The sequence below is a fragment of the Chelonoidis abingdonii genome, chromosome 14 (genome assembly GCF_003597395.2).
Source record: "Chelonoidis abingdonii isolate Lonesome George chromosome 14, CheloAbing_2.0, whole genome shotgun sequence".
Taxonomy (NCBI): domain Eukaryota; kingdom Metazoa; phylum Chordata; order Testudines; family Testudinidae; genus Chelonoidis; species Chelonoidis abingdonii.
The window spans coordinates 17009543-17037542 of NC_133782.1; the positions used below are offsets into that span (position 1 = coordinate 17009543).

The 28000-nt window shown below is 38.8% G+C and overlaps 1 protein-coding gene across 2 annotated transcripts in view; it reads right to left on the reverse strand.

Annotated features, from left to right (window-relative positions):
- Positions 1-367: 367 nt before the first annotated feature.
- Positions 368-28000, reverse strand: part of SLC9A8 (solute carrier family 9 member A8) — a 44495-nt gene continuing 16862 nt past the window's right edge. Inside the window, exons 4-16 of one of the 2 annotated variants that reach the window (XM_032804011.2) lie at positions 26966-27024; positions 19638-19721; positions 18058-18159; positions 17304-17338; positions 15379-15522; positions 13815-13953; positions 10974-11079; positions 8807-8923; positions 7322-7404; positions 5610-5721; positions 4928-5148; positions 2953-3099; positions 368-1613 (exon numbers count right to left, since the gene is read on the reverse strand). In XM_032804011.2, coding sequence (XP_032659902.1) covers positions 1506-1613; positions 2953-3099; positions 4928-5148; positions 5610-5721; positions 7322-7404; positions 8807-8923; positions 10974-11079; positions 13815-13953; positions 15379-15522; positions 17304-17338; positions 18058-18159; positions 19638-19721; positions 26966-27024 — 1457 coding nt within the window. In that variant the 3' untranslated portion in view covers positions 368-1505. The remainder of the gene's footprint in view (positions 1614-2952; positions 3100-4927; positions 5149-5609; positions 5722-7321; positions 7405-8806; positions 8924-10973; positions 11080-13814; positions 13954-15378; positions 15523-17303; positions 17339-18057; positions 18160-19637; positions 19722-26965; positions 27025-28000) is intronic. The other variant, XM_032804012.2, reaches the window with a different exon arrangement.

The window sequence follows — 28000 nt, forward strand, 5'->3', positions numbered from 1 at the left end:
TTCAGTAATGCTCTGCTTCAAAGCTAAATTAATCAGATATCAATGTCTAACTTTAGCATGTCAAATTTACAGCTGTTGGAAAGCTGCCAGCATCAAGTGCTGCCACTAGACTTGTTTCAAAGTGGGTATGTAGAAAAGAGAATCAAAACTCTAATCCACTTCCCTATTTGTCTTAATCTGTATTGATTTAGGGGATGCAGTAACCACTAACGGTGGCTCGAAAGTACAGATGTTCACCAGAGAGATTAGCTAGAAACTGCTGCGTTTTTTTTTTTCTTAAACATCAGGACTAGCTTCCAAACACACACACACAAAAAACTAGTAAGTCAATCCATATTTAGGAATTTGAGCAGTTATGCTTTTGGAATACATTCCTGAAGTGTCTTTTATTTGTCCAAAAAAACACAACAGATCCATGATTGAAAATGCTCAGTAAAGTTTTTTTTTTTTTTTTTTTAAAGCATGTGCAAATGACCAACTAGGCAAAAAAATTTGTATTTACTGTAGCTGAAACACAGTAAGTGTGCACCATGAAAACCTATGTGGAAAAGCCTGCTACTAGTGCCTCTAGAATTTAAAAACCTCCCTACACTCCTCATGGGTGTTAGGGACATTTCATGAATTTAGGCAAAGCAAAAACATCTGCTTCCTGAGATTCAAAGCTTGTAGTGCCAGCTAGGAGCACCCTTTTTTATTATAATTTTTGTTAAAAAAGTGTAACCATTTATAAGTTTCAGGAGTGAGTGTGGTGGGGGGATAAGTAAAAAAAAAATCTATGGATTTCAAATCCAGTTCTTTGCTTTTTCCTTAAAACACACTTTAAGCAGTGGCAAGTACTGTGGATTAAATCATTTCAACAACATTAAAAAAACAACAGCAATGGCAGACACACTGAGTATTTAAAAGGATCTGGTGCTTTTTGTCCATGCACAATATCTGCTTCCTGTCTGGGGGCTCACTATGCATTCTGGATCCATAATATGCAAATTACAGTTTTGTTCCAGACAAAGGTTCAATTATTCTTATTGGCACAAATTCACAGTATAAACCATGACTCCCCAAGACATGAATGAGTATTAAAGTATACAATAAAGTGCAACTCATTCTGTTTTGTGGAGCCATATTACGGAACCTGAACTGTAACATGAATTTACAGCTTACATCAGAGTGGAAGACACTCTTCTTCAAGGTTATTTCATGCAGTTTTGCATGGGCTGAGTGAAACTTACAAGTGCTGAGATATTCAGAATTAAAAGATACGGCTCTATCCTCAGCCCACATACTGCTTTTGTGTTACTGTAAGGGGGTCCTGCAGCGACTGGTCTTATGAAGTAGAGCGTATCTGGTTCTGTGAAACCTAAGTACAACAGCACATGGTGGGACCTGCAGTGGGAAGTCTTCATTCTTAATACCCTGGGCTTTTGTACAGTCAGAATCTTTTGTTACTTAAATCTAGTTTTTGGTGCTCTATGATAAACCCATTACAGTCCTCCTCCTCTAGCCTGCTATAGCAGCTCTTGTTCATCATCTTCAGACCCTGAGGGTCCTTGTCGCACCTCTTCATACCATTTGTTGGTGAGGCTTTTCATCTGTATGCGTCCATGATGTAGGTCCTAAGGCAAAAGGAAATCAAAATTGCTGTTTAGATACAGCACTGTGTGAGTGAGAGTGACGATTTACTGTATGTTCATTAAATACCCTTCATTCCCATCGCTTCTGTCCCTAAGCATAGACACAATTATGCTCACAGTGGAAAATAAACATCAATGTACAATCTGTCAGTGGTTATTTTCAGCAATGATTATTTCTGATAACAGATTTTTTTCCCCGTGTTCTCCTGAGGCCCACAGAGCTGAGCTGTCAGCAGTAATGTTTTCTGCGTGGCCTGGCTCCGAATCGCCCTTCTTTGTATGTGCGTCAGGTTGAAGCAGGATGCTTGTAGTCAGTTTCAATGGCTCATCCTATCTTCCGAGGCCTTGGATGCTGCTCTGTTCTCCAAGCAGCCCATATTCTGGCTCCCTGGCACATGTAGACTCCAGCTCTGGTTTCCCAATCCACCTGCTTGGTTCTATGGAACAGTGCAGGGAGCATGCACTGGAATCTAATTAATTTTCTCTTGCAGGGAAAGGCGCCAGAGCAAGAAGTAGCTTGAAAGCAGGTTTTACCTGGGCCCAGAGACAAAACAAAACATGCCTGGTGCAGCAAAATGGTAAATTCCACAACAAAAAATGCTGAATTTCACAGCATGTTGGGAAAATGCCCCATCTGTGGCTGCAGAATCCGAGTCTATGGGGCTCTGAGTGAGAAGAGTAGAGCAGTTCACACCTTTCAGTCATAATTTGTAGAGAGCCTGAAGCAGAGGCATCAGATTGCTTTCAAGTCACAGTTTCTCTTTACAAGGAGAAGGAGTAGAAACTTTTTAAGTGAGAGCTGCAATTCCAGTGCACAACTCTGTGACAAGGGGTGAATTCTACAGCAAATTCCACAACTGCAATATACACAGGGCCCTGGGTATAACCAGTACTGCACCTGCTTGTGCCATAGGGTTTTTAAAAAGCATGCATGTGTGGGGGCAATATTTTACACTAACATTTTAGCTTTGCCAGGTCTGATGCTTCCATTTTTAGGCACAAACGTCTACTAAGCCTAGGTTTAGTAACCAAACTGTTGATATAGGGATCTTAGTCTGTAACATTAAAGAAGAGTTTAATAAAAGCTCACACTTCTGTACATTTATTACAAACTTTGGAAGCCATGAAAAGTGTTAACTTAAATCAAATTAGCATCTTACAAGCCAGTCAACTCTCTATAAACAAGTAAGACTGGTCACCTCACTATGCGCAGCTCGAAAGTTGCAAGCCTGTATCACAAACCCTTGGTTGCCTTTGAATGGAATTCCACAAAATGCTATGCCAACACTAACCACAGAATAACAAAACAAGCAGAACCCACCTCCTGTGTGAGCCGTCTTGTGAAGAATGGATTCAAATACCTGGCATCAAGCCACATAAAGCCTTTGAGATCCTGGCGCTTTATGTAGTGGGCTTCATATTCTTCTTCTGTGAGTTCTGATAAGTGTTCAGATTCAATGGTATTACCCTACAAAGATCAGACATATTGGAACAACCGTATAAATCTGATCACTGCACCTTTCGCTTTTGTTTTGAACTTGTTATTTTAAACAACTTTCACCTGATTGAGGTGCCAGTGGCCTCCCTCAGCAACATGGGACTCACGATGTACTAGCTATTATCTATTTGTATAGGACTTAGTCCATCCTGAACCTTGCCTGTGTTTCCATAGGGGTTACTTTATTTTGTGCTGATCTATTTGTAATTAGATTGGGTTATAGTCCTTATTTTAGATCCCTAAATTTTGACTAGAGTTACTCACGTAAATGTTGGTCTAGTAATGCTTTTACAATATTTTAAAATGACAAGGTTTTATCCTTTAGTGTATTTTCATAAGAATGGCCACACTGGGTCAGACCAATGGTCCATCTAACTCAGTATTCTGTCTTCTGACAGTGACAAGTGCTAGATACTTCACAGGGAATGACCAGAACAGGGCAACTGTAGAGTGATTCATCCCGTTGTCCAGTCTCAGCTTCTGGCAGTCAGAGGTTTAAGGACACAGAGTATGGGGCTGCAACTCTTGCCATCTTGGCTAATAGCCATTGATGAACCAATCCTCCATGAACTTATCTAATTCTTTTTTATATTATATTTTGGCGTTCACAAAATAACTTGGTAACAAGTTCCACAGGTTGACTGTGCATTGCGTGAAGTTCATCCTTAAGTTTTTTTGTTTTTAAAATAGCTGCCTATTAATGTAATTGGGTGATCCCTGGCTCCTGTGTTATGTGAAGGGGTAAATAATACTTCCTTATTCACTTTTTCCACACCACTCATGATCTTACAGACCTTTATTGTATTTCCCTTTAGTTGTCTCTTTTCCAAGTTAAACAGTCCCAGACTTTTTAATCTCTCTTCAGATAGAAGCAGTTTCATATCCCTAAGCATTTTTGCTGCCCCTCTGTGTACCTTTTCCTGTTCTAATACATTTTTTTTTGAGATGACTGACCAGAACTGCATTTAGTATTCAAGGTGTGGACATACCATGGACTTATACAGTGACATTATGATATTTTCTATCTTATCTATTCCTATAATACTGACCTGAAGAGCTCTGTGTGGCTCGAAAGCTTCTCTCTCTCACCCACAGAAGTTGGTCCAATAAAAGATATTACCTCACCCACCTTCTCTCTAATATTTTGGGACTGACATGGCTAGAATTACTAGAACCCTTTGTAACTTTTCGCAGTCAGCTTTGGACTTAACTATCTTGACCACAAGTTGAAAACCAATGATAAAGAGAATCCCCTAAACCAGGGGGTTCCCAAACTTGGTTCGTGACTTGTTCAGGGTAAGCCCCTGGCGGGCCACAAGATGCTTTGTTTACCTGTGCGTCTGCAGGTATGGCTGCTCGCAGCTCTCAGTGGTTGTGGTTCGCTGTTCCCAAGCAATGGGAGCTGCGGGAAGTGGCGTAGGCTGGGCCACCACTTCCCACAGCTCCCACTGGTCAGGAACGGCAAACCGCGACCACTGGGAGCTGCAAACGGCCATACCTGCGGATGCTCAGGTAAACAAAGCATCTTGCGTCCCACCAGGGGCTTAACCTGAACAAGCCGCAAACTAAGTTTGGGAACCCCTGCCCTAAACAAATCCTCTCTTAAAGGATGTCTCTGTCTGAACTGTGTGCCCCTCCACACTGTCTTAGCCCTTAATTTAAAAACTCCTTTCTTTGCTTTCATCTCTTTTTCTAACAGAAAGTACCATTGTATATTTATTATGCATTGATCTTTTTTGAAAATTAAAGAAAAGTATCAATGATCACTCAAAAAAAAATCAATATAAAAGGAACAAACCATCTTTTCAGTCTTGCTGAGATTAATATCCTTCTTGTTCCTTCTTCGCGCTTTAGAATCCTCAATATCAATCAGTCTGATAAGGGGCATGGTTCCTCCACCCAACAATAGAATTGTGAATAACACAATAATGATAGTTGTGGTCCCAATGAGCTGCCGCTTTTCTATTGGCTCCAAGCCCAAATGGAGGCTCAGGGCATATGGAATTGCCCCACGTAAACCTGATCAGAGAGGATTATAAACCAAGAATAAAAACTACATCAACAGCAAGATTTGCCCTCTGCATCCTTATAAATGAACATGGTGTTCAACCTACTGGAAGTCTCTTCTTCTAAACCTATTTCATGTTTTAAGCCTGCTAGGTTCTTATGCTGTGCCCATCACCTCACATTTGATTGCCTATCTGAATTTCTAAACAAATCAGATCTCAACAGCTTTTGAATGCAAATCTGTCAAGCTATTAGCTCCCTAAAATCAGGCTTTTTTAAAGGCAGTCTTTGTACACTGGACTCTTTACTGCCTGGCTCACCTGCATAGGGAAAACACAGCACTGCGGCTGCATGTGGATTTGAGAAGGACACAAATGCCCACTTAGCGTTTGCTCCATAGACAGAGGCACAATATCATGCAGAGCAACCCCTACTATGATACACTACTTTGTAAACTCCAAGCTTAGACTTACCACTAAACCACATGATGAACATCATTTTGGGGGTGATTTTATGATCACGAAAGAAGTTGAGCAGGTAAGATAGAGGAAAAATATTCACTGCTCTGCCAAACAGAACAAGCACCTGTTAACAGCAACAAATTAGATAATGAGTTAAAGGCTATTTAATGCATTACATCCATTCCCTAAAGAGCAGTATAAATTGTAACCAGTTTGTGAATAGTCAAGGGAATGTATTATTCTCCTCATAACTAGCTAAACTGGTAATCCAACTTGACGCAATTGCTCAGCATAGGTCAATGTGGAGTTTACATTTTCAAACACCGAGTCACTGGAACTAAATCTCGTTACAGAGAGACTATAGGAATAATTGAAAAAGTTACCAGATGCTGTTTTACAAATGACAAGGTGACAAGTGAATTGAAAGCCAAGAGGGCATTCCAAGAAACCCAGGGATTCATTTGAGTGCAGGCTGAGCGCCTCTGATAGCCCTCCAAAAGCAGTCTAGCTCCTTTAATCATCTGTGGAGCAGCTGAAAGACAAGCAGAAATTTCTCCTGCCTCCCCATAGGCCAGTGCCTCAGAGAAATGAGCAGAAAGCCAAACAGCTGGTTATAATTCAGTCCCTCAGCACTTCCCAGGTATCATTGTAAAAGAACATACCCAATATATGCAATAGAATTATGAGAACTGAGGCTCATTTTCTTCTACAGAATGAATGTCAACAAATATAAATGAAAATTCCACATAGTAAGGTGGAGTTCTTGGTAATGCTGCTCATGAAAGACCACCGCAAGAAACAGGCCTTGACAAGATAAATATCCTAGAGCTAGAACGTGTGGGAGTTCCTAGGGCTGTGCCGTTTTTCTGCATGGCAACCAGCCATAACTACTGCCTTTGCCTTTGGGCTGTGAAGGCAGTCTCCAACAAGAATGAAATGCCGCTCTGCTTGTGAGAAGAGGTAGTTAAATGTAATAAACTGAGAGCAGCCTCTCAGCTCCCACAGATGAGACCAACACCTAAACGTCTCTCACGGCAGAACAAGGGCACTTCTGAAGTATACACTCAAATGTGGCAGCGTCTGGTGCTACCCTCTGAGCCAGCCCCACTGTGGATTAATATTTTGTTCTTTTCCCTCTGTGAAAGGGGAGCATGTTATGGATTTGTAAACTGATATTATAATAGTAACAGGCACTGATAACATGACAATAGTGTGAGGCATAATCGAAAGTATCATTTATACCAAACTCTTCTTTTACTTTGTAATTAAAATCTGTAAAAAAATCAGGAACTTAAAATGTTACATAGGGAAGAAATGCTTCCCTCACAATCTTTACATCCTTTGGGACCTCTGAAAAGATGCTATTTTAATAAATCTGACTGAAAGTCAGACTCAAGCAGGGATTCTTCAGGTCTTTTCAAATAATCTCATACACACAAGCTGCACTAGCTACACTAGAATTCCTTAAAATATGCTCTGAGATATCCATGCCAAAGTCATGTGGACAATCAGAAGAAATAGTTCATTTCAATTCACTGCTGGGGATTTCGGATGCATGATGTACAATACATAAATAGCCTGAGCATATTTTATGAAAAGATAAATATAGGAGGTTTTGTTAAAAAAACTCGAGCCCTATAGACCATGAAAAATACTGTAATGTATTTTTTTTAACAAATACTGTAAAAGGTTTTAAAAACTTTCAGATGAAAGTAAATACTTACTATGCACCAGATGACAAAGGACATTTCAAACTTGTGAGGAAAACTAAAAATGGACAGACCAAGAAACGCAAAAACACAGGTTTCTGAAAAAGAGAGATCAAACTTAGTTATTCAAATAAAACTATGCTGGTCAATAAAAGCTGGTATCTAAAACCTTTCCTACTCCTTTAATAGGCTATTACATACATTATATATATGCACACACACACTCCCTGCTTCTTTGACTCAGGCCAGATTTAAAATAGACATATCTACCATAATGCAAGGGCCAGATTCTGCCATCGTTACTCTCACTGAGCAGCACCTTACTCCATGAGTAGTCTGATTTCAGGAGTAAATACTAATCAGTGTGAAGAAGGCTAGCAGAATTTTACCCTAAATTACTGAAAAATCTCTTCACTGGTATGCTTGTCTGCTTGAAGATTTTGGGCCTGTTTCAAAGCCCATCAAAGTTAATGAGAAGATGCCCATTGACCCTAGTGGACTTTTTTAGATCAGGCCCTATATAAAAATGAGTATCTCACGGAACTGTCAAACATTCTGAGTCAAACATTTTATTATAAAGTTACATGCATAAATATTTAAATCTTACTAAATTACAGCACTTCTTAATGCTTTGTATGATAAATTAAAATACCGCATTGTACAAGCAAATATATTGTTTTAACAACACCTGAAAGTTATTTTTACAAATGTCTCCAATAGTGGCATTAACAATGACTAAGGCATTTTCATAATGTTACTTTAATTTCTGAAGCACAAAGCCAATATGCTATTTAGAACATTCAATGTGTTTTAAAATTATTAGACTTTGCATTATACGATTACTGCATTTTCAGGTGATCTAGTCCTAGCAAAGCAGGCTCTTTCTTAGGAAGAGAGACAGAGATACTAAGTGCTATTCCTCTTGCACAAGGTATGGTATCATGCAGATGCCCTTAAACATAAGTTTATATTGTGATGCACAGTCTTCTCCCTTTCTTCCTTACAAGTTTAGCCAACAGGAAGAAAAGGAAAGGCTACCAATTGCGTTGCTCCGGGCACTTCAAATGGAGATACCTATTAATCTTTGCCAATGTCTGAAACACTATTATTTTTTCAAATAGCTTCTTTATATCCAAAACCATTTTAAAAATAGGGACCTGTTCAAGCCTCCTTCAACTGAAACTAGGCCAGAAGGGGAAAGGATCCAAGAAGATCTATTTGGTTCTCAATTGTGTGTCAAGTCTTAGCTAAAGCTTGGACTGAAGGATGTGGGAGGGAGAAGATTTACTGTATAGCTTACCCAAAATGTCAGTAAAGGTGACTTTAGACTACGTGGCAGCCTTCATAGTAGTAAATGTGTTGGTAGAGACATGTAGTACTGATATACAACTGGCTAGAGGATCACTCAACCTTCCCTCCTGGCCCTAATAGAATCTTCCTTTTATACAAAACAAATACTAATCTAATGGATATTAGGCGTAAGCTAAAGGCAGTACCTACCACACATGAAAGCAACGGCTCTCAGTGTCTGTTGCATTAGGATCTGTGTAACTGGGGAAAGGTTATGGTGTGTGTAGTGAGACATCACAATGCCAGAGAACAGGATTGCCATGATACCTGTGGATACAGTGCAACTGTCAAACAGCAGAATAATACTTAGCATTTATATGGAACTTTACACACACTGCCTACTTAATTCTCACAACACCATCACAAGGTAGGATTATCCCATTTTACAGTTGGGAAAGCGGAGGAAGGGGGTGTCTACTCTAGAGGAAATTTTCCCATCATTGCTAACACTGGTTCAGCTCCATAGTCATGGGAACATTGGGAGCTGCATTGTAGATGGATTGTTGGCTGCTGTTGGAATGTAATTCACCAAAATAAGCTTGCACAGGTGTATTCAAGGGCAGGATCTGGAACTCCGTGTCTAGTTTAAAGAATAAACCCTTGTTCTTTCAGGTTTTCTTATCAGGATGTCCGTGAGGTGTTTAATACGCTGAACCCAAACCATGTTTTTCTGCTTTTAATTTCCCTGGCAAACAGCAAAGATAGGCAAGACCAAAATGGAAAAAACTCAAATCTATGGGGCTAGGAAACTGTATCATTTAATTATCCAAGAAAAGTTTGTCTCCCCGCTCTACACACTGCTCACTCTCAATCTGAGACTGGGGGGAATTTTATCATTGGTAGGGAGAGATGGTACAATCCTTAAGGCCCATGATGGAGCCAGGGCAAAGCTGCTGTGCAAGGTGGGCCCAGGCACTCCCAGAACGATGCAGAGGGGGCCTCTAACCCCGCCATTTTAGCATGGAAGGTAGCAGTGGCAGAGACCTAAGAGAGAGGACATTGGGTTTACAATTATAAAGATCCAGTGGTCCTAACATCATATGCAAGTGGCAGGGTGAGCCAGCAGTTGATATTCCACCCCATGGGCTGGAGCAGCAGCTTAGAAAGTGGGGTAGTATGGTGCAGTCCTGCACCCTGGCTTTAAGTTGGGGGAGGATTACTTTATTCCATTTCCCATCCAGTTCTTGGGCTACATAGCACTCAAGAAGCAATAAGAAAGCATTATGTGCAGTGTTCAGTTGTTCATGAAGAGATGAACATTTTTAAAAAAGGCTTTAAAAGTTTCAAAAGCAACCCGAGGGTTTTGTTGCTGTGAAAGAGTGAATCCAAGATAGTGGCTGTGATTTTTGCAGTTCTGTGGAAACACATTACATTACTCACTTGTGAAGTTACTATGCTGTCACCTGTAAGCAATTTGTGGATTAAGTAAGCACAACGCACACCATGTTCCTCAAGAGGAAATCAACTGCGGTGAAGATTACGGAAAGGACTAAGGGTTACCTGAGGGTTATAACACAATGCCCTGTTTAGTCAAAAACAAAGAAAGTTTGAAAAGCTAACAGTATTTGACTACAGCTACATGCCCAAACAGGAGTGGCCCTGACAAACTGGAATGGAAGGAAAAGAACAAGTATCTGAAGTGTACTCAAAAGAATCCTTTGTTTGGAATGCAGAGATGACCTTTGTAGTTACAGAACATGACCAAGGCTATTCAGAGTTTCTACTCTTCTGATAAATCATTTTTGGAAGTAGTTTGAACAAAGAAGGGAGTTTGTTGTTACAATGTGTTACGTACTTAAAAAAGAAGTGAAGAACTTCCTAATGTCAGCAATTAAGAAGTCATATTTGTAAACATTCTCTGCCATATACAATAGTTAATGACTAATTTACACTATTTTACTATGATTTTTATATTACTATGCAATACATACCAGAAATAAAAAGGTTTCATGTTTTGAAATGTTTATGTAACATGCTCAATATTTTAGCACAGCTTGTTTACAGGGCAAAGCCTATTTTCACAGCAACACCAAATACTTTAACACATTAAACCACTAGGTCAGGTTTCAAAACAGTTTACATTTCCATTTGGATGCCTTAGTAACATGACTGTATGCACAGAGTAATTGCGCATGCAAATATGCAGAATGAGTCATTTGAAACTACAGTATTAATATTCGTGTCAATGGGTCTCTCTCACACATTGGAACACGGGGGGAGAGAACAGAATACCAGAAACTGAAAATCCTGTACATCTAGATTGCTAACTTTCTACAATTCAATAACTAATTTTTCACATATTCATTTTGCTGCTTACCTGAGAGTGAGATACCTTCTGCAAGTCCATAAGGAAGATAAGCAAAGATAATCATCATCCCAAACTCCAGAGAGGGTGTTTTCCTTAAATCTATGTGCTTTAGTACGTACATATCAAACCATTAAGGAAAAAGTAAGAAAAGAAATCCACAGAAAATTTCTAATCTATTCCACACAGGTTCACCATTCACCACATTTCATACATTTGTTTCATCAATAGCTAATATTAAGCCTGTAGTACATCCTGTGGATTGATTAATCATTTCTGGGATGGGAGGGTTTGAAGTGAAATTAAAGTTGGTGAAAGCTGTTAGACAGACAGCCTTAGAGACTGAAGGCCACTGTTTTTTGAAAGAGTACATAAAATATGGACAGTACCATGCCAAAATGTTTAAACCTGGATCTGGAAGCACCACTTTTGTATGCACATTCACTTGTTGACCCCTTGACTCAGACTAGCAGAAATTTCCAATCCTGATGTGTATTCCTGTTCCTTTAGAACTGAACTGAGACCACCACATTTATTGCAGAGAAGTCACAGAACAGTCTTCAAACAATAATGGCTTTCTATCAATATGGGATGGGTCAGAAGCTGAGACTCAGAACTGAAATGGCCCACACATTTTCTCTCATTTCTACTTTTGACAGAAATAAAATCCTCCTTTGTCCTTGCTTAGACATTTACGAAAATGTGAGCTGACCTCTGATTGCACCTGAATTTGTTCTAGAAAGATTTACTAGGCATGAAAGCCTTGCTCCATTCAAATCAATGACACAGCTTCCACTGGTTTCAGAACAACAGCCGTGTTAGTCTGTATCTGCAAAAAGAACAGGAGTACTTGTAGCACCTTAGAGACTAACAAATTTATCTGAGCATTAGCTTTCATGGGCTACAGCCCACTTCATCAGATGCATAGAATAGAACATATAGTAAGAAGATATATATACATACAGAGAACATGAAAAGGTGGAAGTAGTCATACTAACTGTAAGAGGCTAATTAATTAAGATGAGCTATTATCAGCAGGAGAAAAAAAACTTTTGTAGTGATAATCAAGATGGCCCATTTTAGACAGCTGACGAGAAAGTATGAGGACTGACTTCAATGAAACCAGGATTTCACCCTGGCCTAGACTGCTTTTGAAGCAGTTGTAATGCAGTTATTTCTCACTTAGCATCAAAGATTGGAAAAAATTAAAAGCAAAATGATTCTTTACTGTGAAAAGTGTGAAGTTTAATTAAGTTAGAACCAAACCTGGACCCCATTCTCACTCCCACATCTCAGCTGTCCAGGCTGTGAGCTGGGCTTCTCTCGGAAAGAAGAAAGCAGAGGAGAATCAGAGCTGTTCCATAGCTGGTGTTGTAGCCTCAGGGCTACAGCAGCACCCAAAGCAAGTGAATTCCCAACTCAGGAGGAGATTTAATAGTGGCTCAGCATACCTGTGAACCAGTGTAATCTACGAGTTCAGATTCACTGTAGCAGACCTCTACTACCTGTATGAGTCCTTCCCCGCTCCATTTCATGCAGTGGAAATGCAACATGGTTGCAGAGGAGGGGAGCAAGATTTCACCTTATATGTTTAGTAGGGCAAACATGCTCTATATGTCATCAGTTGTATATTCAGCTAGACTTTGAGTTAGTTCCAAATGGACATGATTGATCACCAATAACACCTACATCAACATGTTCATGCACTTGATGAATCATGCTCTTGTCTCACTTTCAAAATAGTCCACATTCATCTTTTTGTTCGAATTCAGAAGACATCTGTGACACGGAAGTTCAGGTTCCTCCAGGCTAATGAACAGGCAAGTTTCAATCATATCTATCTGCCGGCAACTATTATAAATTTTCTTTGCTTCACAGAAATATTTTGCTCTAGCTAATATTTTCAGGCTCAAACAATAAAATATCAGAGTAGTTAAACTGCTTTTCTGTTTGGCCTTTTTCAGTTAGATATTGAATGAAAAACAGCTGCATCAGGAAAATGTCAGTCTCTCTCTTTTGCTGAGATGTTTTGAATTAATCAAAAGTGCATGGAACAATTCTAATGAACAAAGATAGCAAATGTGCCCATGTTTAAACAAACACTCTGGTCCTCTCATTTACAAAACAAAGTACTTGACAATATGGCAGGTTAAACAAATAACTGTAGCATAAGGCTAGCACAAAAAAATATGAAACAGGTTTCTATTTTAAACACTGAAGCAAGCTTTCAAAAGCAACAAAGGTGTCTAGTTTAAGCAAACATCCTTGCTTATCTTAGGGGAGAAGCTCTCGGGTTGTTTAGCAACCAATTCAAGCTGGTGTAGAAAGCCACAGATATAATTCAGCATATAAACCCAAACTGAGCTGTATCCGTATTCAGTTAGCTGAATATGACATGTAAGGCTGGAAGATTTCACAGTCTGACTTTAAAATTTCTTTGGGATAAATATTTTTCTTATTTTTTAAAAATTAATTTACCATTTTTACATGTGAAAACTAGGACATATGCTATTAAAATGGATCAATGTTGAAAACAGAATATCGTGAATTTAGAAAACAACTAGCAAATTTATAACACTCTATTTACATATAATCTAAAATAGTATGCAATAATTTAGACCTTAATTATATTCATCTAAGCATACAAAGCTTTTATGTAAGGTTTAAAAATAGGCCCATTAGCACTAATATTATAAACAAAATAACCGAGAGAAAATATGCCCACAAAAAGACCTTATATAAAAATCATCCCTCTAAGGAACGTTACAGAATGACTGGATGAAAATCATTGTTAGAACAGCAGACTTCACCAATTTATGCATGTGCATCACATTACCCCCCAAAAAAGGATATTAATGCAGAAATCAGGCCGGTAAGAGTGCCAAGTGCTGCAGAGCCAAAGAACATCTTCAGAAAGTAACCCAGTGCCTGGAGAAAGGTTTGCCATCCACTTACATCTGACATATTTTCTCTTGTCAAACCTTCTGCTGTGCTGGGAATGATTTAAAAAATGAAAAAAACATTAGCAACAAACAGTTATGAAGACTTGATCTGAAAAAGCCAAATGTCTTTAGAAAAAAATTCAAGCAACCTACAGTTCTCTGTTGCTACTGCTTTTAAAAGGCTTTTACTGTGATATAACAAGAGCAATGTCAGAAGATATTAAATCAAGTGTTGTTATAATCCCTAAAGGGAAACCTAATTCCACTAAAAATCTGGAAACCTAACATTGCTCTTGTGAAATCTTCTCATAATGGCATAAAAAGGCTACAATGATGCCCAGTACAGCAACACAGGTTCCATACTTTTAGCAGGGAAGAGAAAATGCATTTTTCAATGGTAAAAACTCAAGGTTGGAGAAGGAATAAAAAGACAAAAATCATATGATCCTTATGTGGGAGAGTAAACAAACAAACAGAAAGTCCCATCCCCATGTGGATGAAAGAGGCTGCAGGTTCACTGAAGAAGGGCAAAAGAAGTGATTCAGGGAAGAGGCTGGGAGGAAAGGGGAGAGCTCTTTGGATCCCATGGAATATGAAACTGCTACAGCATGAGGCAATATGGAAAGAAAGAGCCCAATTGCGTTAGAGCTTGCAGACCCCACGACCTTACTGAAGTGTACTCATGATAGATGGTGATTAAAGTATGTTTCTTCCCTGAAAATGGCTATGTAAATATAACACCTTTTTACTCAGGAGATCTGCTGTCCCTATGTATTCTTAGTGACATATACTGACTTCAATGAAAACAATAAAATTGGGGAACATTTTACTCCTGTCAGCCCTGCAGAACCAACATAGCTAAGAGAGTGAACTGGATTCTCTTCTGGTTCATGTACTGTCAAAAGAAATCTTAACTTAATTCCCTTTGCAGGGCCATCAGTGCAACCCCACTGGCTTGCAGTCAGGATTCCATAAGCCAATACCCAGGAGTCAAAGAGGAGCAATGACAGAAGAATTTGACTAGCAAAATCTTTCTAAATAAGACAGAAAGAACAACGCTTGCTTTTCAGATCCCAGGACTGGAGTGAAGAAGAAAAAAAATTAACATGTAAACTGAGCAAATCTGATCTGGAATCAATGAAATACAACTGAAATAGAGCTCAACAAAGTCACCTTACAGGGTAATTTTTCAGAGTAGAGCTGCACTTTAAGGATATGAGATCGACAAGCTAATGTGATTACTATTATAATATTAGAATAGAAGCAGAATGACAATACTCAGTTCCCCTGTTATAACATCTGGATACATAGGCAAGCAACACAACAATATGAGATGAAAAACATGTATTTTCTGCCAACACGGTTTTTGTTAAGAATCAGGAGTTTTGTAAGTCTAAAAGGGGATCTGTAACAAAATTAATTATGTCCATCTACAAGGGAGTGTTACAGTACAATACAAATTCAAATGCACTTACTTTGTCAGGACAATAGAGACTGCATCATTGAGAATACTTTCTCCAAAAACCAACATGTTAAGCACAGGATCTACGTTAAGGGCATTGAAGATGGCAATAGTAGCCACTGGGTCCACAGCAGATATTAATGAGCCAAATGCAAAACTGCAAGAATAAATAAAATCCAAAAAAGAAAACATGCCAGTATAAATGTACAGCATATTTGATAATACTGACCAGTGAAAAAGCATGGAAAATACCAGTGGATTTTCTAGGGAACAGTATAGGTATATTTTGCAGAAAGTTGTATCTTCCCATTAAGGAGCACTTGACTAGCAATATTTAAAACAAAAAGTAAGAGAATTTTTTGTCTCTTTTTGGAAGAAAGGATCATCTATTAAATAAAGCAAAACTTAATAGACCATCAATTCATGGGGATCTTGTGTACTCAGTTTTCCACCAACCCTGATAACTCAGGCTGACTTATGGAGGTCCACATTGCGAAGAAGTAGGAGCAATATGCCTCCCCAGACTTTCAGAAATAAGTAAAAATGTCCCACTAAAAGCAAGCAATGGAAACTGTATACCTTTGCAGAAACAGATTTTCAATGTGTGTCAATCCAAACCACCAAATCAGATATGTACAATGATACAGAGTGATCAGACTGCACAGAATCCCATTAACAATGTAAAACCTGCCCTAGACAGGTATTTGAAAAATTGACTGCGGTCACACTTGTATCTACTGTCATGCTATTGAAGTTACTGAAATTGAAAGAGGCTTTATTAACTAGGTGATACCTAGTTTTCTTTCACAGTTAGAATATTTTACATTTCAGATTTTACAAACACTGTCAGATTTTTTATTTTATTTTTTTAATGCAAGTTTCCTTACATCAGTTTGTTGGGTTTTAGTTGTGCAAACATAGTGAGGAACTTAATTATTTTGTCAGAAAAAACCCTGACATAGGAACTGTCTTTTACATACTTATTTGTAGACTAGGGGACTAATAGAAAAGACTGAGTGAGACCAAAACAAGGAGTTGGTTTAGCCATGCTATCAGTTGCTACTGACAATACTCCTGCTATGTAGCACAAAAGGGCAACATTTAAAAAAAGATGCTAAAGCTTCCTTAGATCTTATACTAAAAGGTAGAGACCACAAAATCAAGAGCTGTCAGCTGTGCAAAGTCAGGTGCTAGAGCCAGTAAGGAAGACATTTGCAGTTCATGCATACTTTTTCTTGTCATGTTTCCTGGTTCTGACTAAGCCAACAGATTTGTGGACTTCAATACAAATCTTCTGTGCTTGTGTACATGGTAAAAGACAAACCAAACCAAAAACCCAAAAGAGTAAATGCAAGTTCTCCATCCAGTTACACTGGATTTATACTAGTGTAACCAAGAGCAGAAATTTGACCTCCTGTGCAGTTTTGAGGGGTTTCAAGAAAACTATGTTGAGCCTTTGCCAGCCAAGTGCTCTGAAAAGCCTATGGTATTAATTCTCACAAGTTCATTCCTTGTTTAAGGAGAAGCTCTGGGTAAGGAAGCCAGACCTGTATAATATATTTTCATTATGTCAGGTTATCAAATGCACATCACAATTTACACATTTTAATTTTGAAGTCTGGGGAAAAAAGAATTTGCAAGGAAAAATATACTGTGAAAATATTTTTGTGCCCAGCTGTTCATTATAGTGTTTCCACTGCTCCAGTTACTCTGATCAGATAATGCTATTGATTAGTAAGTCTTAATATACTTCATTAGAAAAAAGGCATTACAAGAATTTAAAATGTTAAATCTGATTAATGATTTTACAAGTGATATTAAATCTAAGCGATCCAGAACACAATCAGAACACCTGGGCAAGTACTGTCCATCACATCTATTGCAGTATTTTGGAGAATGCCTCTTGGAAGATACTAGGCAATTTTACCAAGAACTTACCTGTCTGTCATGTTCAGTTTATAAATTACCTCAGCCTAAAAGGACAGATCAAAAAAAAAAAAATAAAAAAAGAATCAGCTGTGCAAAGATTTTTCATTTTATTATTTTTACTACATATACATAGTTTTATTAGAAGCTCTGTTTCAAACTTCACTTTAATCCTGATGTACAGGTGTGCATCATACAGCAAAATTATAATAAAAATGTCATAATACATTAATTACTAATACCTAAGAAGTGCTTTATAGACTGTAAATTCTAACTAGAACTCACAGGACGTCAGTGAGGTAGGGAATTATTGTTAGCCCCACTGTAGAGTTAAGGAAATAAGAGATAGGAGAAAGATTAAATGAATCTGCCCAAGCTATACCACGAGTCAGCGTCAGAACTAAGATTAGAACTCATAGAGGTGTCTTACTCCCGGTCCTATGATCACTTCTTTAGTTTAGCCCATGGTGCATTTCTGAAAAAGCAATTAATTCTGATTCTCCTGTTTAATGCACTTTTCCATCTTGATCCACCTTTTGTGCACCTCAGTTGCATGACTTAAGGAGCTAACTAGGAAATTATACAAGCTGATAGACCTTCCCCCGCTTTTTGTAACGTAATGTGTGGGATACATTCTAATGTAAAGCTTATCATCAGTTCCTGTATTATATAATCTTTACCATTGACTATTGACCCTTCTTTGAAAGAATGGGCTTTTGAAGGACCATCCTACTACATGCAGGAGTTTCAAAGACATTTTTCTTACCTGACCCAGAAAATAAATTCCTCCACCTACAATGAAAGCTGAAATTGCTGTGCCAAACACAGAAAACAGAGTGATGGAACCTATGTTCTGAAAGAAGTTACCCTGAAACACAAAAGCAAGACAGAGTGAGGTAGTGAAAATGAACTGTAAAACTAAAAATCCTCAAAACAATCTAAGAAGTTAAAAGCAGATTTCTGTACATTTGTCTTGCAATTGCTGGGTTATCTGTGCTTAGCATTTGGTTGGATTGGGTTCAGTGTACCCATATTCCCATATCTATAGGAAGCAGGCAAGGGAAAGACATTTACAAGACTTGCTTTGACAGTGTGCACATACGTGTATCAAAGCACAGCTGGGAGGCCTTTGTTTATTTCTATCAGTCTTGACCTTCACAAACAGTGTTTCACCCTTAACTCAGAATCTCCTTGCTTGTTTTGTTATTTTGCTCTGCATCCTTCAAATTAAATACATATTCTCCTACTATAAATCTGGAAATCCTTTATGTGCAATACTTTTTAAAAAACGAATACATTTTGATGTTAGTGCTTTACAAGTATGATTAAAGTGAAATGTTATTTCATTGCAAATACTTACTTTACTTCTAGTAATTATAATAGATTACACTAATCTCTCTCCTGGTCTTTATGCAGGATCCAATTCTCATTTAGCTCAGTATGGTTATTAAGATTCTCCACACAGTGATACTAGAAGCCTTGGCTGATATTAATCATGGAATTAAAAGTTCGCTCAGATTTAAGCTGTTATTAAAGAGCTGAGCAGCTAAAAGTACCTCCCAATATGTTGTAACAAGAAAACCCATCTGTTTTTTTAATAACATGAAGAATATATTGTAATACATTTACTTCCTATTTAGGGCCAGTAGCTTTGATTTTAAACTCTTTGGGGCAAGGAATGTGTCTTCCAGCTTGTCAATAAAATACAACAGGGCCTTCTTGACTTCAGCCAAGCCCAAAGCAAAGGCTTAAAGCGTGGACACTACAGCCAAGTTCTAAAAAGGAAGAGAAAACTCTCTAGAGCTATGTCTGCACTACACAGCGTTAGCGACATGGCTGTGTGGCTACAGCTGTGCCGCTAAAAGTCGCACAGTGTAGCTGCTGTTTGTCAGCTCTCCAAAGAGCAGCATTTGTGTTGTCGACAGGAAAGCACTGTTCACACTGGCACTTGTCACAGCAAAACTTGTATCTTTCGGAGGGTGCAGGGGGTTAACACCTCTGAAAGAGAAAAGTTTTGTCATTCAATTGCCAGTGTAGACATAGTTTAGGTTTCTTTTTAGATCCTTCTTCCTTGATTTGTCTGCATCAGATTAGAAACTTCTTGGAGAATGGAACATGACTCATGCTTTTGTAGTACTTAGTACATTGCCAATGCTCAGTTAATATTAGCAGAAACTACATGCCCTGCATTCTGGGTCCAAGAGGCCAAGTTCCACTCTCAATTCCATGAGTGTAAGTATGGTGGAATTCAGTGCAATTATTCCAGAGTTGCATCACAGTAACTGAGGCAGAATTTGGTCCAAAGGCGAGATCAAGTTGTAAAATGATTATCTAGCAGTATCTCACCTTGTGTAATGAATAGCCAGATTCAAATATAATAGGTGGAAGCAAGAGAAGAAAAAACATATTTGGACGAAACATTTCTTCCTCCTGCAAAACAAAAAATGCAAAGGGATTTCAAAGACTGCACAATAACTGAAATAATACTAAATCTAGTCCCTTCAAGTTTCTACCTAAATGGAAACATTTTTAAGAAGCAAAAATACTTGGAAATACAAATTATATTTAACCTGTCTGATTTCCCACCACTAAATAAAAGAGGATTACAGGATGGTAAACAACTTTAGGATTGCCTTTTAAATAAACTTCTTTACCTGATGATTGAGACAGGACGTGTTATTTATCATGAACCACTGTTCCTAAATGTACTGTATGGAAAACAGACTGCTTGCAAAAAAGAAAAAATGTTTCTATATTACGGAAGCATTACCATTTTTATTGCAGGCTTTCAAAGCCTGAAAGGAAATTGGTGGAAAATGCTAAAAGAACACACCTTTCACCTTTAGGTCCCTGATCTGAATCTACTCCAGGACAGTAATTGCCAAATACTGTTGCCATTAGACAGCTGATCAGGGGACCATGTGAAAACAGTTCACAGTCTCAGCACAGCTCCTGGTGGGCAGATGTGTATTTAAATGCTTTGCATTTCTAAAGTGAAGCCCTCACATTGCTTTACAAAAGGTGAGTAAACTTTATTATCCCTTTCTTTACAGACAGAGAAAACAATGAAGAAAGAAGTCAAGGTCACATAGGGCCTGATCCGAAGTCCACTGAAGTCAATGAAAAGACTCATTTACTTCCATGAGCTTTAAATCAGGCTCACAGGATGCCAATGAAAAAAATTAAAGGGCTTGAGTCTCATTTGCAAATGTAATTTATGTCCAGGTTAACGCCCTTTTACACTGTCACAGTGATGTAAATGAGCCTTAGGCTATTTCTACACTGCAAGCTAGGGGTGTGATTCCCCTGCCCATGTGCACATAGTATCATTGCGCTAGGCATGGCTATAAATAGCAGCGTATCCACAGTAGCACTGGTAGCAGTAGCACAGGCATGGCTGAGACATGCCACGTACATACTCATCACAGGTAAGTACTCAGCACAGCTCATCAATACCTCCACTGTGGTTACCAGTGCTACAGAAGCTCCACAGCTATTTATACTCACACTAGCTTGATGAGAACTAACACAAGGGTGTGTACACAAGCAAGACAATCAGATCCCTAGCTTGCTGTGTTGACATAGCTGTATTGTAAATGAGAATCAGGCTCTTAAGTCTCCTGCCTCCTTGTCCTCTACTCTAAGCACTTGGGACACACTGCCTTACAAAAAGCCACCCTCAAAAATGGCTCTCTTTTTTGCTGGCACTCTGAGCAAAGAAGCTGAATCACTCATGCACAGTCTTTGGCCCAGCGTGGTTCTCTTTACATCCCCGGGTTCCCTCAAGATTCCACGGGCACTGACTAAGAAGCCTGCTGCTTTTATAAAAAGCAACAAGGATTCTTTAAATCCAGGTTGAACAATATTAAGTCCTGACACTATAACTCCTACGCTGTATCCTTGTATTATCAAATATGCTGTACATTTATACTGCAACTTTGTTCCTAGTATCAGCCTGCAAAGCAGAAACACTTATCTATTTAAAACCTCATTCACATTTGCACATGTAATGAATTTACCTTCTTAACACAGGATTTATGTGGACTCATCAGCACACGAAACTCTTCTCTTACACTGAAGTTTATTTCATGGAAATATAATTTATTAGATTTTTCCTTTATATGAAATTCAGTTTAGTAATATGCCTAGTAATACCAGGTTTTCACTCTGATTCAATAACTGTACACTAGGCTACCCACTAAACACATTCTTTCTTTAGTATTACAATTTTTAAAATCTAGGTAAAAGTGAGAGTATAGGAAAAGAAGACAAAGAATTTAAGCACAGGACAAGCAAGTGATTATGGTGTCTGTTTTAGCCACCAAGAATCATATGAAAGTAAGTATAAGCTTTGCTGATCTCTAACTCAGACTTGGCTGCAAGAAATCTAGGTTGTAAAATTCTTAGGGCAAGGATGTGTCTCCTTATGTTTGTACTGAACGCAGTGCAAGTTCAATAAATAATAAAAGTTGCCAGATTCACTGCTGTCCAAGACCATGTTTGCTTCCTAGCCAGTGTCACCTAGACCTGCACCTCACCATGCTGCTGTTCCACACCGGAAATACTACTTTTAATGGATTGTTACACCCTTTGAAACAAATTAAGATCATAAGAATGGCTACTGTGGGTCTGAAGTCCATCTAGCACAGTGTCCTGTCTTCCAACTGTGGCCAGTGCCAGATGCTTCAGAGGGCAATCATCGAGTGAGTCATCTTGACCTGACCATCTTGGCTAATAACCATTAACTTTCTTATCCTCCACGAACTTATCTAATTCTTTTTTGCGCCCATTATATTTTTGGCCTTCACATCCCCTGGCAATAAGTTCCACAAGTTGACTATGCTTTGTGTGTAGAAGTACTTCCCTTTGTTTTAAACATCGTGCCTATTAATTTCACTGGGTGACCCCTGGTTCTTGCGTTATGTGAAGTAGTAACACTTCCTCATTCACTTTTCTCCACACCATTCATGATTTTACAGACCTTCATCATATCACCCCTTACTCATCTCTTTTGCAAGCTGAATAGTCTCTGTATTTTAACCTCTGCTCATATGGAAACTGTTCCATACCCCTAATAATTTTTGTTGACCTCTGGTACTTTTTTCCATTTACATCTAATACACCTCTACCCAATATAATGTGACCTGATATAACACGAATTAGGATATAACGCAGTAAAGCAGTGCTCGGGGGGTGGGGGAGAGCTGCGCACTCCAACAGATCAAAGCAAGTTTGATATAACATGGTTTCACCTATAATGCGCTAAGATTTTTTGGCTCCCGAGGACAGCGTTATATCAGGGTAGAGATGTATATCTTTTTTGAGGTGGGGCAACCAGAACTGTAGGCAGTATTCAAGGTGTGGGCATAACATGAATCTATATACTGACATTATGATATTTTCTCTCTTATTATCTATCCCTTTCCAAATATTCTGTTAGCTTTTTTGATGCAGCTGCACATTGAACGGATGTTTTCAGAGACCTATCCACAATGACTCCAAGATCTCTTTCTTGAGTGGTAACAGCTAATTTAGACTCCATCATTTTGTATGTATTGTTGGGATGATGCTTGCGAATGTGCATTACTTTGCATTTATCTGCCATTTTGTTGCCCAGTAACCCAGTTTTGTGAGACTTTGTAACTCTTCGCAGTCTGCTTTGGACTTAACTATTTTGAGTAATTTTGCATCATCTGTAAACTTTGACACCTCAGTTTACCCCTTTTTTCAAGATCATTTATGAATATGTTGATCAGCGCAGGTCCCAGTACAGATCCCTGGGGAACACCACTATTTACCTCTCTCCATTCTGCAAACTGATCAATTATTCCAATCCTTTGTTTCCTGACTTTTAATCAGTTACTGATCCATGAGAGGACCTTCTTTCTTATCCCATGATTGCTTAAGAGCCTTTGGTGAGGAATCTTGTCAAAGGCTTTCTGAAAGCCCACATACACTATATCCACTGGATCACCCTTGTCCATGTTTGACGACATCCTCAAAGAATTCTAATAGAGTGGTGAGGCTTGATTTCCATTTACAAAAGAAGATTTGACTCTTCCCCAACTAATTGTGTTCATCTATGTGTCTGATAATTCTGTTCTTCACTACGGTTTCAATCAATTGGCCCGGTGCTGAGGTAAGACTTACCGACCTGTAATTGTCTGGATCGCCTCTGGAGACTTTTTGAAAAATGGAGTCACATTTGCTATCCTCCAGTCATCTGGTATACAACCTGATTTAAGTGATAGGTTATACACCTCAGTTAGTAGTTCTGCAATTTCATATTTGAGTTCCTTCAGAACTCTTGGGTGAATACCACCTGGTCCTAGAGACTTATTACTGTTGAGTTTATCAATTTGTTCCAAAATCTCCTCTACTGACACATCAGTCTGGACAGTTCCTTAGATTTATCACCTAAAAGAATGGCTTAGAGTTGTGGGAATTTCCCTCACATTCTCTGCAGTGAAGACTGATCCAAAGAATTTGTTTAGCTTCTCATAATGGCCTCGTCTTCCCTGAGTGCTCCTTTAGCACTTCAATTGTCCAGTGGCCCCAGTGGTCCAGTGTCAATTGTTTGACAGGCTTCCTCCTTCTGATGTATTTTTTAAAAAATTGCTGTTAGTTTTTGTGTCTTTTAATTCTGCGTTTCAAATTCTTTTCTGGCACGCATAATTATACTTTTGCACTTGACTTCCCAGAGTTTATGCTCTGTTGTATTTTCCTCAATAGGATTAGACTTCTCATTTTTAAAGGGATGCCTTTTTGCCTCTAACCAACTCTTTTATTCTGTTTTGCCATGGTGCCATTTTTTGGTACTCTTATTATTTTTTTTAATTGGGGGTATATATTTAATCTGAGCCTTTATTATGGTGTTCTTAAAACATTCCATGCAGTTTGTAGACATTTCACTCTTGTGACTGTTCCTTCTAATTTCCGTTTACCTACCTTCCTCATTTGTGTGTATTTCCCATTTTTGACGTTCAATGTGACTGCAGTGGGCTTCTTTGGTATTTTCTCCCTCACAAGGATGTTTAATTTAATTGCATTACGGTTGCTATTACCAAGTGGTTCAGCTACGGTCGCCTCTTGGACCAGATCCTGTGCTCCACTTAGGATTAAATCAAGAATTGCCATCCCCCTGTGGGTTCCAGGACTAGCTGCTCCAAGAACCAGTCTAGAAATTTTATCTCTGCATCCTGTTCTGAGGTTACATGTACCCAGTCAATACAGGGATAGTTGAGATTCCCCATTATTATTGAGTTTGCTATTTTTATAGCCTTTCTAATCTCCCTGAGCATTTCACATTCACCATCACCATCCTGATCAGGTGGTCAGTAGTATATTCCTTCTGCTATACTCTTATAATTCAAGCCTGGAATTTCTATCCAAAGAGTCTCTATGGTACAGTTTGAGTCCTTTAAGATTTTGACTATATTTGACTCTATGCTTTCTTTCAACATATAGTACCATTTCCCCAATAGCATGATCTAATCTGTCATTCCTATATATTTTATTACCTGATATTACCATGCCCCATTGATTATCATCATTCTACCAAGTTTCTCTGATACCTATTATATCAATATCCTTATTTAATACCAGGCACTCGAGTTCACCTATCTTATTATTGAGACTTCAAGCATCTGTATGCAGGCACTTCCAAAAATTGTCAATATTTACCGGTCTGCCTTCATATGATGTAATAAATGGGATTCTTGTTCATTTGACTGTTTCTCTTCAGTTCTTACCTGTACTTCATCAACTTCTATCCTCTCCTCTTTACTAGGATATAGAGAATCCCCCCTAATAGATCTTCCCCTAAAGGATGTCTCTGTCTGAACCATGTGCTCTTCCGCACACGTTGGTTTTCCCAAGCCCTTAGTTTAAAACTCTTCTATGACCTTTTTAATTTTACATGCCAACAATATGGTTTGTTTTGGGTTAGGTGGAGCCCATCCTTCCTGTATAAACTCCTCCTTTCCCAAAAGATTCCCCAGTTACTAATAAATCTAAACCCCTTCCCCCTACACCACGTGCTCATCCATGCACTGAGACCCTGAAGTTCAGCCTGTCCAACAGGCCCTGCATGTGGAACCGGAAGTATTTCAGAGAATGATACTATGGAGCTCCTGGACTTTAATCTCTTACCTAGCAGACTAAATTTGGCTTCCAGGACCTCTCTCCTCTCTCTTCTTATGTTATCCCTACCTACATGTACCACGACCACCGGCTCCTCCCCGCACTGTACATAAAGTCTGTCTAGATGTCTTAAGAGATTTGCACCTGGCAGGCAATTCATCATGCGGTTCTCTCAGTCATCATAAACTCAACCATCTATATTTCTAATGACCAAATCCCCTATTATTATTACCTGTCTCCTCCTAATAACTACAGTTCCCTCCCTGGAGGGGCATCCTGAGTGTGAGAGGATAACATGACATCATCTAGAATGAGGGTCCTAACTATGGGATCGTTTCCCTCCGCTCCAGTTTGATGTTCTCCTTCCCAAAACTTTCATCCTCCTCCACAGCACAGAGGCTGTGAAGGAGGACAAACACTTAAAGATTAAATTATCTTAAAATAAATCCGTAGTAAAACATCAAATAATCACGAGCGAAATGCTGTCCTGATGCAGGTTAGCCTGCAGGGGATAAAATCCTCCTATAACTGTAAGATTCACCTCATGAAGCCACTGCTGTAGCATTCTCCCTTCATGGGGAGGGCTTTACAGTTATGCAGAGGCACAGACTAGAAACCTTATGGAGAGTGTGGGGCCTGGGACACCTGAACAGAGCCAGCCCCTCTGCACAGCTACTTCACGTCTGTTAAATCCTGGAAACAAGACGCATGTGCATGCCCTGCTTTGCTCTGTGACTTTTCCAACATGGCTCTCAGAGTATGGAAAATGCTGCTGCTCCAAGCACCTCTGGCTTCTGTAGCATTTATCAGCAAACAATTCCAGGGGTTCCCAAGAAACATGCAGTGCAAAATACAAGTGTTTTAAGGAAGGGTTTGATTTATTACTCATTGGTGCTAAACACAGTCAACTGCTAAATTTTCAAAACATAAAGCCCATTTTAAAAATATAAAATCAGTAAATGCAGCTTCTTTTAATTTTTAGCAAAAAATAGTTTTGATGTAGGGTTTCTGCTCTTCTCTGCCAAGGCTGGCTCAACAGTCACAGGCAAAAAATTTGCATTTTTAAGAGTATAAGAACAATATTTTATAAGAAGAGCCCCTACACTACTGATCGACCACAGTGACAGTACCAAGCACGTTGATTCAACCAGGAGGAGAGTTGTTAAGAAAAAATAATGGAACTTTGTTCCTTACTTAAATTGTTCCAATCCTGCAAGATACTGAGCACCCTCTATTGCCATTTAATTCAATGGGAATAGAAGAGGCAAGACACCTTGGAGAAGGTACCTACTATTCAGCAGAATCAGGCGCTTAACAGGGAAAGACAAGTATCTGGTTGAGGTTATTCCAAAAAAACCCATACTATGCAGCAAAAAAACCTAACCTCCCCCCACCCCCAAAAAACAAAAACAAAACGAAACACCCACTCTTCGGAACTAAGCCTAAAATAATTAATATTGCAAACAATAATCAACATTTAAAAAATCCCAGAGAACATGACTACAATAAAAAATGAATTGCTTCAAATATACCTTCCAGTTGGCCAGTTTTTGAGACTCTATAATTTTTATAAATGCTCCCATGAGGATACCTGGAGAGAGAGAGACAGACAGACAGACACAACGTTCTTAATTCACTAATCGTGAAACACATAACTCTTCAGGTTACTGTCACTGACTCTCTGTCGAGAGGATCTTAAATTGTTATTTGCAGCTCCACTCACCTATTTTCTGCATACTAAATAAATTATTATAAGCAAAAGACAAGGCAAGACATAAATAAAGCAAAACATTTTCCCATTCCGAGAACAGCATATTAGAGGACTGTTTCTATCTTACTAAAGTTTCTGTAGTACATTTCAAAATAAAACATGCTAATATTGCACCAAAGATGACCAGATAGGATATTTAAATGCCGTACACAGGTTTTGAGGGGGTTTTGTTCATAACTAATAAGGAAAATAGATTTTAGAGAACACTTCTATAACTTTGCAATTTGTTTGTTTTTCATTTCTTCTTTCATCATTAAGTGTGAACAGCAGGTTTACTTACTTAAAAAGCTTCTTCACCTGTATGCAAATGAGAAACCCTACTTCTCTTCCTATTGAGTTAATTATTCAAATAGGGACTGATGGGTGAAATCCAACGCTGTGTCAGCACTAGGTCTGCACAACACTTAAGGCCATGGCTTTGGAGTGGAGCCCGGAGCTGGAGCGCAGACCAGTAGGTTTTTGTGCGGAGCCGGAGCAGAGCAATTCAAAAATTTGATTGCTCCAAATCCCTGCTTAAGGCCATTTAAACCATCAGAACAGGGCAGGAGTGGAAAATGAGAGTGCACAGACCCTCCACACAGAGATAAATTTCATCCTGATGTGAGCAAGAAGCAGCACACTAGGAACCCACTTCTGATCAGTGTGGGGAAGCTGACAGAACCACTCCTCAAATGGGTGGACGTACTGTAAAAGTCACCAGCAGGTTTTAAATATATTGCCCATTTCACACACAATCGTTTTATAGAATAATTATTAACCAAACCAAATATGTTAAAGGCTGAATTGCTAAAGCTCA